The 20,905-nt window shown below is 35.9% G+C and overlaps 1 protein-coding gene across 1 annotated transcript; it reads left to right on the forward strand.

The window, feature by feature from the left end:
• Window positions 1–535: 535 nt before the first annotated feature.
• On the forward strand, window positions 536–11,209 carry misp3 (MISP family member 3). The gene is made up of 4 exons (XM_056459472.1): window positions 536–615; window positions 2,578–4,873; window positions 7,524–7,603; window positions 11,100–11,209. The coding sequence occupies exons 2-4, from the start codon at window positions 2,590–2,592 to the stop codon at window positions 11,187–11,189; spliced, it is 2,454 nt and encodes an 817-aa protein (XP_056315447.1). The 5' UTR covers window positions 536–615; window positions 2,578–2,589; the 3' UTR covers window positions 11,190–11,209.
• The last annotated feature ends 9,696 nt before the right edge of the window (window positions 11,210–20,905 follow it).

Here is a 20,905-nt window from a genome sequence, read left to right on the forward strand (position 1 = left end):
TCTTGGTTTCGAGTGTGGTTCTGAAAAATCTCTGTTTCAAGGGCTATCTAGCCCTTCCACATAACCCTACCACTTCAAGCTAAAGAGAATTGGGATGCCCCTACCCCCTCACATGAATGTGCAAAACAAGGAGTTGTGGTAAGGGGAAGGGCTGAGGGGTAGAATTGGGATTGAGCCTAAATATCACAATGAACAATTATTAATGAGTTGAATTTAAACAGTCATTTATCAATAAATATGCTACCATTGATTTTCCTTTTATGTACACGCATAACACTAATGTTCATTTTTGCAAATAGTAATTCAAATGTATCTTTGTAAACATCTGATGTGAATAAATACAGTAAAACTACATTGTTTATAATAGATCTGAGTAAGTCTAAAAGTTCTGTATGGAAAAAGATTCCTGGCTTTCACTGTTCAAACTCTGACTTTGAGCTTTCAGAGCAGTTTGGATTAGTGATGCAAGGCCCGTGAAAAGAGCTGCGCAGATTTTAACCTTCATTACTAAGCAGGGGGTGGAGAGAGAGTGTGAGAGAGTTGAAGAGAGAAGGAAACCAGGGAAAGAAAGAAAAGCAGGAGAGACACAGTTCTCAAGGATTCTTGGTGTAACAGGTAGGCGATTTCAATTTTTTTGTGTCTTTCAGCTGACCTTCAGCTGTTTGTCCTTTCTTATATTTCATCAGCTTGTAGGCATTTTGTCTTTATTCATGTTGTTTTCATGTAGAAGAATGAGCTATGAAGTCTAAATAGCTCTTTGTAATTTTACGTGACAATGTCGGGAATTATTACTTTATGAAATGGCAAACTTTGATATTGAAGGATTACTTAAAATGTAACATCCGTATTGTTATTTTACTTACAAAGAGTTAGCATGCTAAATGCAAGAAATGAACTTATGCATATTTAATGAAAGCTATATTATGCATTGTTTGTGTCTTGTGTGTGTGATTTGTGGATGTAGGTATTGTTCAGCAGTGTTGGGTGAAATAATTATTTACAAAGTAACTAGTAACAGTAATTAGATAACTTTTCCACTCAAAAAGTAACATAAGGGATTGTGTTTTATTTTTAGCTAACTTAATTACAGTTAGTTAAAATATACTTGCCTAAAACACCATTTATAAATTGAGCAGGAGATTAATGTCAATATATCACACTGGCATGTATGAAATACGGTGTCATTATTGCTTTTAAGTGCTATTTTTTAAAATAAAGCTAAAAGAATTAAGTTTCATTTATATTCTGCATGCTTTCAAATTTATAAGTAATTTAAATTGTATTTAGTCAATAAATAAATTGTAAATAAATTACTTTTAAATTTTAAATTAAAGTTACTTTTCAGACCTACTAATTAGAAAGTGTTATTAATAAAAATGATTATTAGAAATTCACCATTTTTCTATGTAACACTGGTGTTCAGTATAGATAGCAATTGTTCGACCAGGTTTTGTTTAAATTTTAAATTTTCCTTCAAATTCAGTCATGACCCTTGATTATATCATTTGTGCAACTCTGAATTGTTTCTAATTCATAAAGGAGACTAAGTGCCACAAGGACACCTCAGTGTTATTGTTGTATTATTCCTGAATCAGAATTTCCATGTTGTTTTGTCACTCTCGTCAACAGTATAATCTGATTAAATGGTATTAATCTGCTCCTTATGTAATTAGCATTATACTAAGACACACCTTCAAGAGCTTGTGTTTATTTTAAGTCGAGTGGACAATGCAATACACAGTGCAAATATTAGATTGTGAATTATTCGCTCAGTGTTGACATAAAATAACTACATGATTAGGGTGGTAATCTGATTTTCTATGCAAGCCAACATGATTCTCAGAAGTCCTGGTTACATTTTTACTTTTTAAAGAATAGACAGAAATTTCATTGAGTGTGAAGGTGAAAAAGTTCCACTCCAACTCCACGGTTTAATGTTTTTCTAACAATAATCATTTTAGCAATCATTCTCAGTCATGCATGCAAATAATGCAAAATCAGTAAGGATCAATATGCAGGACAATGACTACAGTATAGATGATGTAAAATGATGCACTATCTGCAGACAGATACAAACAAAGAAAATAAAATGCCATTAAAAATGATATATAAATACTTCAGGTGCCCTATTTCAAGGTTAGCTTAATGGAAAGGGGTGCAAATCTGACTCGGAGGCATTGGTGTTAAAGAATAAATGACCTAATGAATTTCATTAAGAAACAGAGGTCAAAGAAATGTGAAGCAAGAATCCAAAAGTAAAAAACTGCAACAGTGAAAGGATCCCATGCTATCGCATCATAACACAATTTAATTTGAGTCCTCCTGCGCTACAGGGATTGAAACATAAGCTGATTATAGTTTCCTAAATCAGCAGAAAACTGTAAGCATTGCCTGTGGAAAGGAAAGGCCTTCATCTGTTTCATTTATGTCGTAAAAGTGATGAACAGGATGAGATGAGTGGTAAGGGATGCCTAGGACAGAAAAATTCTACTTTATTGATAACCAATTCAGTCAAACAAAGGCTTGACATTCTGTTCTTCTATAAAATAACACATTTTGCCATTTATTTTCACACAGATCTAGTGCAACATGGAAACAGACTCTGTGACCTGTCCTCAGAGTTCTGAATCCCAAGGTGAATGCAGTAGTGAAGCAGGAAAGCTCTGTTTTACTAAAGATACAGAAACTACAATAACAGATCACACCGATGAAAAGAAAGACCCCCAGGACATAAATGAGGAGGACACAGAAGTTATTAGTGGGTTAGAAAAAACAGAAACACCTGAAAACCAATTCCCTCCTAAACCGCATGATCATGCCACCTCCTTACCAGAGGATGGAGCCACTAAACCAACAATGGAAACTGTTAGCACAATTGATGACCAGGCTCAAGAGTGGCCACCAGTGCCAGGACTAGAAGAAGATATTCAACTAGAAGAGAATGAGAGCCAGGCCACTGAGATTCAAGTTGATGTAAAGGAAAACTCTGAAGCTAGTGGAGCTGTTAAAACAGATATGAAAGACATTCAGGGTGGAGAACCTGTTATGACGACACAGGTAGACAAAAGCACTGACTCACCAAAAATCCCAAAGGTGACCAGTGAAGAAGAGAGACAAGAGCTTGAGTCACATGGCGACTCTGATTCAATTGTGTTCCTGTCAGAAAACAGTGACGACCTGAATATAGACTGCAAGTCTGTGGACTTTGCCACCACCAGAGAGCAGTGGGTGAGGCGGGACAGTCGTGATGAGGTACAAAATGTGCCGTATTCCAAGAGCTCTTCAATCACTAAGACAGAACCTTCTTCAAGAGCCCAAAGTGAATTCAAAACTGAATCTGGGGTTACTGCTGAAAATGTCCAGCAGAGAGAGCTTGAGTCAAACAACTCGTATTGTCTGACTGAGAAAGAGGTGATGCAACAGGTGTGTGATGAAGCTCCGCCCCTAGAAACATTTCCAGACCAGCCAACCAATCCAGAGCAAGAGAACTCAGGCTGTGTCTCCATGGAAGTAAAAGAGCCACTGATAATCCCAGAGAGGAGGAGGGACAGTGAAAGTCAGGAGAGAGAGGCGAGTGAAACAGGTGAAGAGCGAAAGCAAACACAGACAGGTGGAACCGGAGGAAAGCAGCTGCTGGAGGTTAAGGATCAAAGACAGGAACGGGAAAACAAAGGACAGAGCGCGGAGAGCCAGTCAAACACAAAGCCTCATCCAGGAGAAGGGAAAGCCAAGAGAATGCAGGTGGACCATTTTGATGACAGCCAAAGCGATAGCGGTGTATCAGCAGATTTCTCCCCAAACAGCACCACAGATGAAGCTCCTCAGCCCTCTGAATCTCCTCCTTATGAAACTCCCATTGACAGGGAGATCCGTTTGGCATTGAAGAGAGAACAGAGTCTTCGGCGATCCCGAGGACTGTGTGATACAACTGACATGACCAATGAGTTTGTGGAAATTCCTTTGAGGAAACCTATTCTATCTCAGGACCTCCAGATAAGACCCAGCCAAACTCTCGACAAGGACCGTCATTTTGCAGGAAAGAAGATGCAGAAGGAAATCAGTGCCGAGACAGAGAGGGAGAAGGTTCTGGTTGAACTGGGCCGACTACCTGGTTTCTACGACAAGGGAACAGAAGTACAGCTTCAAGAAAAAAAGTTGCTCTTTGAATCTTTCCAAGAGCAAAAGGAGTCAATTGCAGCATTGAGGAGAGGATCTGCCTCTAGCTATGTAGAATCTGCAGCTGGAATCCTGGAGGTTGATTCTGCGGTCAATGTTAGACAACGCCTAATGCAGTTCTCTCAAAATCCTCCTACCATACCAGTATCCCAGTATGAAGGCACCAACGGCAACCCACCTGCTGCTCGAGGACCTGGTCTAACTGAGGGAATCAAGGGCCAGATAATCATCATAGAGGCCAACTCTTTCCCCACACCTCCGGTAGAACCAGCTAGTTATAATTCTGCATCATGGACAGATGGCAGATCTGTGAAAGTGATGAATTCAGCAGGAGCGAGGGCTTCGTCTGCAGAGCCTGTTAGTGCAAGACAAAGCACAAACACACAAATGACTGAAGATGAAGGCATAGCGACAGAGAACCCGTTCTTCAAACTCCGCACTTCTGTAAATCTGCATTCTCAGGTAGAGCTGGATATTAAAGAGGCAAAGGAGAGAGAAAGAGAGCTACAGAAACAGAGAAACAGTCTTTATGGGGGAGCAACCGTGGACCCAGAAGAAGCCAGGAGAATGCGAATGGATTCGAAGACTGAAAGTAGAGAAAAGGTGGAAACAGGATCCTCTAGCAAAGCGACTCTTAGTCCTCCGTCTCCTCCACGGTCAAATTTGACTCCCTCAGGCCACCAAATGGATATGTCAGGTGAGTGATTTCAAGTAGCATGTGAATGTTTGGTTTTCACAAGCAGCTTTGAGAAACAGAAGACATTGTTCTATTTAAAATGATAAAGAATGAATTAGGCATGGCAAACATTGAGTTTTGACTGAATTTAACATATTTAGTAGTTAATACATTCCCTCAGAGTAGAATTATGACGGTTTCAAATCTTCTTGTTGCAATTAATTGCTGAAGCTTATATATCACGGTAAAGTATTATCACAATATTCACCTAAGCTGCAAAAATAAGTTACTTTAACAGTAATAATACCACAAAAAAAATATTTATTTCAAACTAATTAAATTGCAAAAAGATTATAAAGATTCAAATAAATGATTATAACAATTTCAACGCGTTTATTAGGCGTTAACCAGGAAATTTACATCACCTAAGAGTAATGAAAGTTTTTCAAATCAATATTTCAGCATGAAGTAGGCCAGATTAACATTTCAATTACGTTAAACTAAACATAAAATTAACTGTTATTAACACAACTGCAAATACAATGTAAATATTCTTACAAAGCACTAATAAATAATTATTCACCGTATTCTGAAGTGCCCACAATATCAATATCTCCATATGTCTACCTCAGAGTTAAACTCATGACTTTTGCATTGCTAACACTACTGTATCAAATATTATCTGAGCTAGTGAGAGCATATGACCCATCTAACAGATCCTATAAAACAATTGTAGGCCTCACTTGCATTTATGCATAGTCATCGAAAGCAGTCATTTTGCATTCAAAATATGCATTTTATCAGTGATGCGTTCCTTAGGATTTGAACCCTGTGGTCTTGCCAACAACACCACACTACACTGTTTGAGCCTTAGAATTCTGAATGTGCACACTTAGTTAACAGTGAGACAGATGAAACTTTTATGTGGAGTTGCATGATCAGTTATTTAAATATAATTTGACTTAAAGGTAGTAGTTTGTGCTTCACCATGGCAGCAAGCAAACAAGCAGCCAAAATGCTAATATGGGATTATGTCACCAGCACTAACTTCAACCATAATAGTGAAATCTCTGTGTTATTGGTCAATGTGCTGAAATGAGCAAAGTTTGGCTAAGTGTACTTTAGCATGGAAGTGATCCAGAAGGCGCCCTTTTGAACTACAGCATAAGCATTAAATGTGGTTATGAATTTCACATTTACTACTGTACAATTCTGTTTAAATGCATGCTGGTTCTTGTACAGGAAGTGAAATCCCTTTTCAAATCAATTCTAAAGATTTTTTTAATGAATATGGACAAAAACATAACTCATTTACTTAAAGTCATTCATTCATTCATTCATTTTCTTTTCGGCTTAGTCTCTTTATTATTCTGGAGTCACCACAGCAGAATGAACAGCTAACTCATCCAGCCTATGTTTTACGCAGCGGATGCTGTATATATATATATATATATTTTTTTTTTTTAAGGGTTGTTTACCTTTATTATGATAGGATAGTAGAGATTTCAGACAGGAAAGCATTGGGAACAGAGAGAGGGTAATGGATCGGCAAAGGACCTTGAGCCAGGAATCGAACTCAGGTTGCCGTGAGCATGTCGGTGCTATATGTCGGCGCACAGTACCACTAGGCTATTGGTGCCAACTCACTACGGACAATTTTAGCTTACTCAATTCACCTGTACCACATGTCTTTGGACTGTGGGGGAAACCGGAGTACCCAGAGGAAACCCACGCGAACACGGGGAGAACATGCAAAAACTCCACACAGAAATGCCAATTGACCCAGCCGAGGCTCGTACCAGCGACCTTCTTGCTGTGAGGCAACAGCGCTACCCACTGCGCCACCATTCATTCATTTTCTTTTCGGCTTAGTCCCTTTATTAATCTGTGGTCACCACAGCATAATGAATCGCCAAATTAACCAGCATATGTTTTACGCAGCGAATGCCCTTCCAGCTGCAACCCAACACTGGGAAACACCCACACTCTTGTACACACTCACATACACTACGGCCAATTTAGCTTTTTCACCAGTACTGCATGTCTTTGGACTTGGAGAAACTGGAGAAAACCCACGCAAACACACAGAAATGCCAACTGACCCAGCCAGGGTTTGAACCAGCGACCTTCTTGCTGTGAGGCTACCCACTGCACCACTATGCTGCCCTCCGATATATTGTCATTTTGAAATAATTTTATGCCACTGATTATATAATGCATATATAACAGCATAAAAATGCAAATAGCCATAAACACTTTAAAATACTTAGCATTCTTAAGGTTATTTAAATTCTAGAATTTTATGTCAAAAAGGTAAATGTCCTATTATTTATACTATTAAATGTCCTATTAGGTAAATGTCCAATTATAAACTTTGACATCAGTGAGGTAGAACGTAAATGTCATTGTAAAATGGCTTTAACATTATTTGTGAATTTGTAAACACATATCGGTACGGCAAAAATTATTGAGGTCATCTCCAAGTATTGCACAATAGGTCGATATTTTGACTATTGTTATATATTGATATTGACTAAGTGTTGTGTTTAACATTTGTTGCACTTAAAGCATTTAATTCAATGATTTTTCTGCCAGTATTTCCATAAAAATACAATTCATTAATGTATCATATACAGTACATTCACTAAAACCTCTGTCTGCTGTGTTATAGTTCGGAATCAATCCACGGGAAAACTGGACCTAACATGGCCACCAACCCACACTGATGAACAACCTGGACAAACCTCAGAGGTAAAGGACTTATTGTTTGAAATGAATCATTCTTAAAAATCATTATTCACTTTATTGTAGTTAATAATTTGGCTGAGGTTCAAACTCTGAATTTAGTAGTCAGAGTTATTTGAGCAATAAACAGATAGCAAAGCTCTATAGCCTTTCATTATGTGATGAGAGAGTATCAAAGTTTCACTAACCCTCCTTATGCAAACACCAGCTTAAATGTGACGCGGTGGCTTATCTTTCCTCAGAAATTAATGCCAGAGTTCATCATACTAGCCGCATTCTTAAGAATAAAGATCCCGACTGTATTATCATGATTACCACATAATCATTCGCCTCAGCAGAGAAAGTGCAATAAAACAGAAACACAATCAGCACAATCAAAACCAACAAGTGAACACTTCCTTTATCTGAGGCTTTTTTGATTAAACAAATATAGTTTATACATGAGGGGTTTCATATGCTACTCCTGTGTTTATTTACCACTTAAAAATGAATAATTCAGCATAATATGAAAATTTTGTCATTTATTTACACAAATGTCATTCCAAAATGTATGACTTTCATTCGTCAAACAGAAAAGGTGATGTTAAACACTTGCACTGGACACGAGTGGCACAACGCGGCTAAACATAATAAAGCATATTATAATTTGAAGCCTGAAGCGATTTATGATGTTCTGACACAAAGGATGGATGATTAGCAAAGAGAGCAACGATAGTCAGGAGTTCAAAGTGCTTTCTTTAATTAAACAAGTAAATGGAGGTTGTCAGGTTAAAAAAATAACAAAAAAGAAACCCATACAAGTTGCGTAACAGGATATCATCGAGGGAACAGAGCTAAATTTCCATTGTAACTCTACTTTATGCGATTTGATTTTGTGACATACGAAAGTTGTATGCACAATACGACATCTTGAGGTGACATATTTGAATGTATAATAAAATATGAATGAAATTCAAGAGAACTTTCTGTGAATAACATCTCAGTGTGCCTTCAGGAAGTAGACTGCTTGAATTATACTATATTTTTGGATTTTGAAAACCTCAGCATCATTAACTTATGATATATAATAGATTTTAATGATATATAATAGATTTGTACACTATAATACAGTGTACAAACTCTGCAGAAATGCAAACTTTTAATATATTGCATTTGCTTACCGTTAGCTACTAAGAGGTTGTGGATACAGAAGGGCTAACGTTAAATAACATTACATAACATGACGTTCATAAGATGTTAATGACATCCTTTCACGGTTTAAACAATGATTCGGCGATTAAATAAGACCCAGAAAGTTATATTTTTTTCTTTTAACATACCTTGAAATGTCCATTCATGTTTTAATCCCGCTAGAACTATTGTAAATGTCTTTTGAATTCGTCTTCATGTCTCCTCCACGCGCGAAGTCAGTTGACGCAGGTTCAGCGTTCTCAAAAATTCAAACTGATCAATATGGAAATGTGATTGGATGGTAATGTTGTTCTTCAAAACATATTACGACACTATTGGCTACCGCTGATTAGACTCTTTTTGTGACATACGGCTACTTTTAGCTGCACAGCAATGCTGAAATGTGAAAAAAAAGTCAAATAAAATAATATTTAAAAACGTTAATTGAACATCTATGACGTATCCAAAATCGTCTATTATATATTATTTTATAGTGTAATGATGGAACCCTATGGTTGAAACAGATTGTTGCCTCATTGAAACGCAAATTGTAGGGTAGGTTTGTTTGAATATTCACATATCTTATTTAGCAAGAAGAAATAAAGAAATAGGCCTACTCAAGTCAAACAACATCCTCATGTGATATTTAAATTGCAACATTATGACATCATTGTGACAGCCTTCAGCAACAAACAAAACCTGATAGACGTCATAGTGGTAACCTCCACACAACATCATGCTGTGACATCATTAGACATTGATATTTGATTAGTTTTAGTTTTGGACATCGATGTTGGCCTGAGATTGAGTTCTTACATTTCATTTCCAAACAAAATGTAACGTTCCCATTGCGTTACATGGCGTACAACGTCAATCTGACGTCATGTTGACGTCTTAAGCCTGCTGGGTGTTTAAAGCTAATTTGTTCATCATTCACTAAACATCCCTCATCTTCTCATCAGTGACATGCACCTAAACAGTCTCTGGGTCAATGTGTGTAAAGATTTTGGACATCTTGGGCACCTTTAATGCTTCCAATGTTTGCTGCAATTATAAAGTGCACGTCTTGAGTTACTTCATAATGATGCGATTTACTTCTACAGTATGTGCGATCTGATTGGACAGGAATCTCATGACTGATTTTTGTACTCAGTCAATCCCCATAGACAGGAAAAAATAAAGTGGTGACTGCAGGTTAAAGGAAAGTGGTGGAGTAAAAGTACCGATACAGCACTAAAAATGTACTCAAGGGAAAGACATTTTTAAAATGACTTAGTAAATTACAATTGCTGAGAAAAACTACTCAATTACAGTAATTTGAGTATTTGTAATTAGTTACTTTACACCACTGATAATTATAAATTCACCAAAATGCAAAGTAGCACCAACTTGCGCTAAATTCTAGGCTCATGCTAGTTTTGTTGAATAAAATTAGCAAACAATGTAAATGAAATATGACAACAAGATGCTGCAGTGCTAGAAACAGTACTATTGTCGGCTAAGTGAACGAGTCGTTCATAATGGAGATTCATTCACAAATGAATCGCTCCCTCCGTTAGAATGTGACGTGAAAGCAGGAGAGGAGGTGTGGTTCAGGACATGGATTAGATCCAATTTAACAGGGAGTGAGGATAATAAATTTCCATGCTTACAAACACATGCTCTTTGTCGGCATTGCCGTGCGGTCACTTATAAAAATTATGTAAAATTATAATTTTCGTCATTTAAAAAAATATTTGCATACTGACCACCGGAAAACTCCCGATCAAAGATATATGTATATATGTGTATATCTCTGGCTCTGGATGGCCACAGTCCTCAACTGCACCTTGGTCCCGCATTCATTTCAAAGGAGCGCTACCCTGTACTAATATGGCGGCGGCTCTATTGACGCATTACTTCTAATAGACAACAACAGAGTAAGCGACATCTAATGTAAATATCTAGGGGTTGGTACAATGTTGTAGGAATGTCGCTACTTTGAGGCTACGTTGTGCATTTGTCGGGTATACCAAAGACTATAAAATACACAAGACATGTCAAGTCATTTTAAAAATCAAAGTTGTATTGATATTAGGGTGAATAAATTGTGTGAATTTTAATTTCTGAATGATAATTTCTTTAAGATAAATTATTATTTTTCCCTGCACATTAAAAACAGGTTGGCGATTTGTCTGCTTGCTCAATTCTTCATCACTTTTATTAAGGAAAAATCTAATAAAACTGTTCATTACTGACCTGATTTTTCCTTTAAACTGAGCTGTGTGTGCTAGAGGTGTTGAATTTAAATGCACTCACTAATGTTCCCACTCTTCTGCTCTGATAAATACAGAAAACCCTAAAGATCCCAAGGCAGCGAAATCCATTACTTGAGCGCTGGGAGTCAGGGATGGTGAACGGTCATGCTGAAGACAGCGACTAAGGCTGAAACACAAATCCCAAACAAGAATAATTGTAAAATAAAGTAAAATACAGCAGATGAACAAATGAAATCTCTCCGATCTTTTAGAAGAAACCACCACTTGCCATTAATGGTGGAATTAAGAGCATCTGTTGCCTCACAAAGACAAAGTTGGGAGTCCAGCACACTAGAAACACTGGTATATAAATGCTCAATGAGCTAGATTGTTTTTATTGGAAGTAGGTAGGTATGACTGTTGAGCAGTGTTGAATGTGTGTTAAATGATTTCAGTGTCATATGGAATGTATTTATAATCAATAAAACATAGCTGCTCATTTCGTAGTAACAAAATAGTCAATAATAATGTAAGATTAGATTAGGAATTTATTTAAATTAACGTTTAAGATTTAGTTACTGATAGACAAGCTAAATCAAACAGTCAGGAAGTGGAATTATGCACAATATAAAAATAGCATAATTAATAAAAATGTGTTAATCAGTTTGTTTTGGGGGGATTTTCCAATTGTTCAATGTTACTAAATGCCCATCCTAGCAGGTGTATATGCACTATTCTATTACATTTTGGAGCACATTACATTTTTAGGGGTGGGAATCCCTAAAACAGTGTACAGTATTCATTTATTCATTTTCTTTTCAGCTTAGTCCCTTTATTAATCTGGGGTCACCACAGCGGAATGAACCGCCATGTTTTACACAGTGGATGGCCTTCCAGCCACAACCCATCACTGGGAAACATCCATATACACACACACTCATACACTATGTACAATTTAGCTTGCCTAATTCATCTATGCCACATGTCTTTGGACTGTGGGGGAAACCAGAGCACCCAGAGGAAACCCATGCCAACATGGGGAGAACATGCAAACTCCACACAGAAATGCCAACTGACCCAGCCGAGGATCGAACCAGCAGCCTTCTTGCTGTGAGGCAATAGTGCTACCCACTGCGCCACTGTGACACCAGTATGACAGTATTCTGCAATATATAATATAATTCACTTTAAATTGTTTCCAAAGGAAAAACTTCTGTTTAAACTAAGCAGAAACACTTCTCAGTTTGTTTATCCCGCATGAAATTTCATGCAAAATGGGATTGTCAAATAAACTAACCAACACTCTAATGAAAACATGTGCTTTCCATAATGTCCTGTTCCAAAAAAAAGTTAAACACCAAGTTCAGCTCAAGTTCAACACTTTATCAAGTGCATTGAAAAACTGAAAACAAGTGTAAATAAACTGATTTTAATATTCTATCAAATATTATAATAAACTATTATACAATACATTGATTTGGGTGTCTGTGTATTGATATAAACTATTGTGAATCGATATTTTCCCTCATGTACACACTAAAATTTCCAAAATGTCAGAAAAAAAAAAAAAATCTTTTGTTAAAGATAATACAAATAATCCTAATATTTAACACTAATATTTAACACTCTTATTTATTCTCTCCCTCTATCCACAAATAGTTTTGATCTTTTACCACTAGCGATCCCTTTTCTACTTTCTATTCTAGTTTTTCTACAAATTTTTTTGAACAATAACACTGTCTAAATAATACATGAATAAAATAATACATTAATAAATGCTACTGCCAAATGATTACAGGTAAATGTAAATTACCATTACCTTTAATACCAAATTACCTTTGTGTGTCCCAACACAAACTGATCAAGTCAACATAACAAATTTAAATTGATTGGACATAAAAAAATCAAGTCAATCAAAATAATCTCCAGAATTGTGTTGTTTCAGCTCGTTTTAAGTAAGCAGTGTGAATAAGCAGCCAAAATATATATGTTTAGGTGGACACAGTAAAGAAGGCCCTACTGAAATAAACAGCTTAAACCAGCCTAGGCTGGTTGGCTGGTTTTAGCTGATCAACCAGGCTGGTTTTAGAGAGGTTTTGGCCACTTCCAGGCTGGTTTTCAGCCATTTGCAGCCTGGTCTTAGCTGGTAAGGCTGGGAGACGACCAGCCTAAACCAGCTATGTCCAGCTTAAACCAGGATGGTCATGCTGGTTTTAGCTGGATTTATGTGGTAATTTTCCAGCCAGACCAGCTAAGAACAGGCTGGAAATAGCTGGAAACCAGCCTGGAAATGGCCAAAACCCCTCTAAAACCAGCCTGGTTGACCAGCTAAAACCAGCAAACCAGCCTAGGCTGGTTTAAGATGGATTTTTCAGCAGGGGGGAGGTTTCCGACTGATGATGAATAACAAAACAACCATATTAACTTCATAAAAGTGCACAGTGTATAAGCGCATGGTGTACATCAGAGTCTTAGTGCACTGTAAAAAAATCCTGGTTGACTTATTTTTCTAAGCTGAATCAAATTAGTCCATTGAACTTTGTTAAACTGACTTAAAACAGCTTGGGTAACTTAAAATTAAAATTAAATTGTAACATGATTACTCAGATTATTAAGTTACAATGACGTAAAAACATATGCTGTCAGGACTAATTGATCATATATATTTTTTTCAGTGTGAAGGACCACCCGCCATGTGCAATTTCCATGTCTCCTTAACACACCTGATTCAGATCATCAGCTCATTAGCAGAGATTGAAAGACCTGTAATGGGTGTGACAGACAAAGGAGACATCCAAAACGTGCAGTGTTGGTTGTCCTCCAGGAACGTGGTTGAGAAACACTGCAGTATATTGTGTCATTTGGGACACAACTATAGTATCACTTCCATTGTACTGGAGGTTTGGCTCTTGGGGTCCGAAACTGGATAGCTGACTCACTGAATAGACACAATGACCAGGATGTAATGCTAAGGGCAGGAACTGTGCCTTTGATCTTCAGTAACAATTAAAGAGGGCGACGTTCTAGCGTTCCATGTATAAAACAGCCTTTGCTTGTTTAGTGACATCACAGTAACCTGCTGTGAGGTCTGAATACTCCACTGCCATGACTCACCAGCGGGCATTCAAATCAGTAGCCATGGTGATGACGCTTACTGCAGGCACAATGAAAACGTCCAGGCACGAGCGAGATTAGTCATGACCGAGATCTCTCTCACTCTCACACACACGCAGCATGCTTTACCGACTCTCTAGTTGCCTGTAAATTATTAATTCACTCTTTCTCAGCACAATTAGTGAGGTCTGCATGGGAATGCTCTCACTTATCAATACCACTGGAGAAAAGCTGCCCACTGCTTTCAGTCCTCAGTGAGCCACATCTAGCTAACCTTTAAAGTGCACTTAGGCCGTTCTAATGGTTGCTAGTTGTTTTGAAAGCCTCTGCATGCTGTAGTAGGTTCACATCTATCTAAAGTCTAAACCATGCTTTTTCTGTGTAATATAAGGCATTCTGAAGATGACCCAGCTCACCAGAAAAATACTCTACTTCTAGGGGGTGTTAATAAGACTGTCATGAATGTGAATGACAACTTATGACAACTGCTATTAAGTGTCATTTGCTCAATTATGTTATTCTAAATGCAAAGATGATAATGTATATGACATAAATATGTCACAACTGGTCTTATTATTACATTACCAAGACAACACGACTTAAACAAAAATAAAAGATAAATCTGTCATTAACATGATTGTCATGAGGCTATTATAATTGTGTCCTGAATATTTTTCTGATCACTTTTTCAAGTCTCATTAAATGTGTGATTAGGTAATATACTGTGTATATACAGCTGAAGTCAGAATTCCCTGCTGAAAAATCCATTTTAAACCAGCCTAGGCTGGTTGGCTGGTTTTAGCTGGTCGACCAGGCTGGTTTTAGAGGGGTTTTGTCCATTTCCAGGCTGGTTTCCAGCTATTTCCAGCCTGGTCTTAGCTGGTCAGGCTGGAAAATGACCAGCTAAATCCAGCTAAAACCAGCATGACCATCCTGGTTTAAGCTGGACATAGCTGGTTTAGGCTGGTCGTCTCCCAGCCTGACCAGCTAAGACCAGGTTGGAAACTGCTGGAAACCCGCCTGGAAGTGGCCAAAACTCCTCTAAAACCAGCTTGGTTGACCAGCTAAAACCAGCCAACCAGCCTAGGCTGGTTTAAGCTGTTTTTTTCAGTAGGGTTATTAGCCCCCCTTTAAATTTTTTTTTTATTTTCCCAATATTTCCCAAATTATGTTTAACAGACCAAGGAAATATTCCCAGGATGTCTGATAATATTTTTTCTTCTGGAGAAAGTCTTATTTGTTTTATTTTGGCTAGAATAAAAGCAGTTTTTAATTCTTTTTTAATTTCATTTAAGGTCAAAGTTATTAGACCCTTTAAACTATATTTATATATGTTTCTATAGTCTACAGAACAAACCATTGTTATGTAATAACTTGCCTATATTACACTAACCTGCCTAGTTCACCTAATTAAAGAACCTAAAGAAGAAGTGTCTTAAAAACTATGTAGTAAAATATTATTTACTGTCATCATGACAAAGATAAAATAAATCAGTTATTAGAAATGAGTTGATAAAGCTATTATGTTTAAAAATGTGTTAAAATCTTCTCTCCGTTAAACAGAAATTGGGGAAAAATAAACAGGAAGCTAATAATTATGACTTCAACTGTATATATTAATGAAGCTGTAATAAAATTCAAGAAAGTATGTATGAATGTATGTATATATGTATAATGGCTTTACAACAATCATGTTTATGACATATTTATGACAAGTTTTGTTGTCTTGGTAATGTCCACATTGCAAATTTTGCATCATTCAAAATAAGAACAAAAACAAAACTTTAGTCTCTTTAAATAATACAGAAAAATAAACATATGACAAATAAATAATATAAATGTTTTAAATTCACTGTAAAAAATGCTGCGTTCCACACAATTCCTTCATGTTGTCTCAACGCAAATCGATTAATTTAACTTAATGTTCAATTTGGAATTGATTGAATATGAAACAATTAATTTGTCCCAAAAAACCTCAAGAATTGTGTTGGTTGCAACATAGGCTCCTTCTGAAAACGTACCTTTATATACTATTCTGGAGATTACGAATTATGTAGCCAGAGGAACGTATGTTCATCTTTAAAACGAATGCTACGGGGCGGTATGACGGCTCGCCGCGTACGTCGGAGGATTTGAGATGGAGATCAGAGTTGACCGTGACGACGAGGTTCAAGTCCAGCGAAGAACGGTTCCAGAAAGCAGGTAATACAAAAACAAAAGCCAAAAAATGAAATAAAAATGAAAAAAAATTAAGTAAATACCAGGTTGAGAATGTGGTTAAAGCTGAAAATGTGGTAAAAATGAGGCTGCCGAGAGGGCATTTCTTTCTGGATTGCTTTTTGAAAACGCTGCTTGGGTTTAGGGAAGGTGGTGGGCGGGTCAATCTGTGCTTTTTAAAACAATATGGGTTGGGTTTAGGAAGAGGGAGGGTAGGTGGGTGTATCGATCAGTCAGTCAGTCAGTCATTAGTCAGTTGACAGTGGCCTCTGGTGGATTTACGCAAGAAAAGCAGGTGCGAATGGCACTGGCGAGAGAAATTTGAGATCTCAAAAAGCGTACACAGCGGCCTCTGGCGGATTCACGAAAACAAAAACTGCAAAAAAATGAGCTCCTGGGACATATTTGGCGCTCTCCAGAAATTTATTTAGGGGTAATTGTTGGCACTATTGCTATAAAATGAATAAAAATGAATACCATAAAGCACTGTTTAGCAGAAATAGATTGATATGAAGATGTGGAGGAGTGTCAAAATAAAAGTGCATCTTAAAAAATATATGGTATTGATATTTTATGCAAATAATCGATTGCTACATCATATCGTTTGTCAATTGATTGATATGTTGATTCATTTTGGTGTAGTGTTACGCCACTATTAGCTTGTAGGCTAATATGAAAACATGGGGAATGAGCAGTGTGGCTAACGCCCTACTTTATACTCACTTTTGGCCTGATAGTACATGCAGCTAGTGATGTGCACAAGGGTGTCAGTGTGACTGTATTAATTCAAGCCTGATTTCTTGTCCTTTCAAAATGCATGTAAAGGCCTCACAACTGCAATGTTTAAGGGTCAAAGCAGATGCCGTTTGATTGCAGCCAATAAAAACCACAGAATGACATTATTGAAATCTGTTAAAATTGTGTAGGTTTGTGTGTAGGTTTGTGCTGGAAGTTAAAATGGAATTTCTGACCATTTCTTTCAGGCAGTTCAGCACCAGCTCTTTCTCTTGAGAGGCAATAACTCCATTTCATTAATCACTTAAACCTTTGAAACCTCTCAAACATTTTACATTTACAGACATACAGGCAAACATAATATCTTAAAATAAACAGTTGAAGTCAGAATTTTAAGCCTTCCTTAATTATTAGCCACCCTTTTATTCTCTCACCCCATTAATCTGTGTATATTTTTCAACCCATTTCTAAACGTAATATATTCAATAACTACTGTAATTTCTAATAACTGATTTATTGTATCTTTGCCATGATGACAGTACATAATATTTTAATAGATAATTTTCAAAACACTAGTATTCAGCTTAAAGTGACATTTAAAGGCTTAATTAGACAAGTTAGGATAATTTGGCAAGTCATTTTATAACGATGGTTTGTTCTGTAGACAATCGAAAAAAATATTGCTGAAGGGAGCTAATAATATTGACCTTAAAATGGTTTAAGAAACTATTTTATTCTAGCCGAAATAAAACAAACAAGACCTTCTCCAGAAGAAAAAATATTATAGGAAATACTGTGAAAAATTCCTAGCTCTGTTAAACATCATTTGGAAAATATTAAAAGAATAAAACTCACAGGAGGGCTAATCATTTTGACTTCAACTGTATATTAGGGTTGACCCTATTCTTCATAACACGTTATTCTTAAGAATAAACACGATGCTGACAAAAGACTAGTTTCTGCTAAACCCTGTAATCAGCATTTGTTTACAGGAGTCTGGTGACTGGACATTGTTTGAACTAGGTTTTCTGTTTAAATGCAGGGTTACTGCGCTTCAGAAGACAAAGAAACTGCAGTCAAACATACAACTAGAGAGTTTGTCAGGGAGCTGTAAATGGTTTATGATAAATGGTTTTGTAAATGAAAGACTTCCAGTAAAGACTGACAAAGTTATAGGAACACAAACATATCTAGTATCACATAATGAAACTTAAATGTCATAACTGGAATGTAGTTCTGATATTAATGTAAAAAATGGTTCCTTTTTCAAAGGTTTCATCATAAACAAAGAGGAACTTAAAGAAGTTCTTAAGAACGACTTCAAGTGAGATTAATAATAAAAAGCATCTGCAGTGGAAAGTTGTTCAAGTTTTTACTTTCAGCTTCAGATGGTTTAATTTATTAAAAGATTTACACTGAATTAGAGACCAGAATTTTTAAAACAAAACTGCAACGTCTCCGATGGCAACGTCATTCTGACATTATATCTAGAAGTGCAGAGCCCCCCCTGCTGACAGGAAAATATACAAATCATATCTCTGTGAAATACAGCATAAACTTCACAACCACAGTAGACACTAGTTTAGTCATAAAAACATATTTTATAAAAAATACAAAGGTTTCAGCTTAAATAAACATAACAGTATACAGTATTTCAAACAAACAAAACAAATATTGATATTACAAATAATGCAACATATGACAGACATACACTTATGGTAAAAAGATTTGTAATGATTTTGACAGAAATCTTCTCTGCTGACCAATCCCGAATTATATACAGTTGTCAGAATTATTAGCCCTCCCTTGAATTTTTTTTTTTTCATTTTCCAGAAGAAAGATGGTAAAACTAAATAAATAAAAAAAACAGTTATTAGAAATGAGTCATTAAAACTATAATGTTTAGAAATGTGTTAAAATCTTCTCTCCATTAAACAGAAAATTGGGGAAAAAATAAACTAAATTAAGGGGGGTTAATAATTCAGGGGGCTGATAATTCTGACTTCAACTGTATATATAAAATTTAACATTGCAAAATGTTTTATTTTGCGATACATTATGCGATATGAACACGATTTCACCAGATGACTTAACATGTCTATTTGGGAAGAAACTATAATGTTAGATTGATTGGGATGATTCTGAAGTGGGAGTGCATCTCTATAAAATCTAATAAACAAAATTTACCATTTTTTGCATCCTCTGACACATTTTTATTGATCTGTGCTTTTCGTTGTGCATTTCTGTATTTGCAAGTGTTGTGAGTATTTTCATAAGAAAAAAAGATACAACAACAATAAAGAGTTTTATCGTTTACCGAATCTAACCGTATCCAAGTACAGTAACTGAATGATAAAAATACAAATAATTTAATAAAATTAATCGCAGTTAAAGTCACAAACTATACAATTTCTTATACCTGAATGCTTTTAAAATCATTATACAATCACAGGCATCAAAACACATGAAAATGATAAATTATAATACAAACTCAAATATCCTGTGATATGATTGTTGGGAATGATCACATTGCGATATCGATGCTGAAACGATACATTGTGCAGCCCCAATATATATATATATATATATATATATATATATATATATATATATATATATATATATATATATATATATATATATATATATATATATATATAGTTGAAGTCAGAATTATTAGCCTCCCTTTGAATTTTTTTTCTTTTTTAAATATTTCCCAAATTATGTTTAACAGATCAAGGAAATTTCCACAGTATGTCTGATAATATTTTTTCTTCTGGAGAAAGTCCTATTTGTTTTATTTTGGCTAGAATAAAAGCAGTTTTTAGTTGTTTAAAAAAACATGTTTTTTCGATAGTCTACAGAACAAACCATCATTATACAATCACTTACCTAATTACCCTAACCTGCCTAGTTAAGTTAATTAACCTAGTTAAGCCTTTAAATGTCACTTTAAGCTGTATAGAAGTGTCCTGAAAAATATCTAGTCAAATATTATTTACTGTCATCATGACAAAGATAAAAGAAATCAGTTATCAGAAATGAGTTAATAAAACTATTATGTTTAGAAATGTGTTGAAAAAATATTCTCTCCGTTAAACAGAAATTGGGGAAAAAATAATCAGCTAATAATTCTGACATCAACTGTAAATTTATTCATTCATTCATTTTCTTTTCGGCTTAGTCCCTCTTTCAATCCAGGGTTGCCATAGCGGAATGAACCGCCAACTTATCCAGCATATGTTTTACGCAGCGGATGCCCTTCCAGCTGCAACCCATCTCTGGGAAACATCCATCCACACTCATTCACACACATACACTACGGACAATTTAGCTTACCCAATTTCCCAATGTGTGGAAAACCAGAGCACCCAGAGGAAACTCATATGAACACAGGGAGTACATGCAAACTCCACACAAAAACGCCAACTGACCCAGCTGAGGCTCGAACAAGCAACCTTCTTGCTGTGAGGCAACATCACTACCTACTGTGCCACTGCGTCACCCTTCAACTGTGTGTGTGTGTGTGTGTGTGTGTGTGTGTGTGTGTATGTATATATATATATATATATATATATATATATATATATATATATATATATATATATATATATATATATATATATATATATATAAATATAGATATATAGTAAGTGAAAAAAAAAAAGCATTTTTTTTTTTATAAAGCATAAAGTATAAAGCATTTTATTATTCCTTGATAATAACGCCATTTTGTAAATAAAAAAAATAAATTGTAACAATAAAATATTTCCTGTCTCTAAATGAATATAATACATGCTGGCTGAAAGAAAACATGAATATCTTTATTATTTCT

Source organism: Danio aesculapii, chromosome 6 (genome assembly GCF_903798145.1).
Source record: "Danio aesculapii chromosome 6, fDanAes4.1, whole genome shotgun sequence".
Lineage (NCBI taxonomy): Eukaryota > Metazoa > Chordata > Actinopteri > Cypriniformes > Danionidae > Danio > Danio aesculapii.

What these genes read in the sequence shown, in the direction of transcription:
- misp3 (XM_056459472.1), top strand. Translation starts at nt 2,590, where the DNA reads ATGGAAACAGACTCTGTGACCTGTCCTCAGAGTTCTGAATCCCAAGGT. An exon ending in CCACCAAATGGATATGTCAG is followed by an intron (nt 4,874 to 7,523) that starts GTGAGTGATTTC and finishes GCTGTGTTATAG; the next exon opens with TTCGGAATCAATCCACGGGA. An exon ending in AACCTGGACAAACCTCAGAG is followed by an intron (nt 7,604 to 11,099) that starts GTAAAGGACTTA and finishes TGATAAATACAG; the next exon opens with AAAACCCTAAAGATCCCAAG.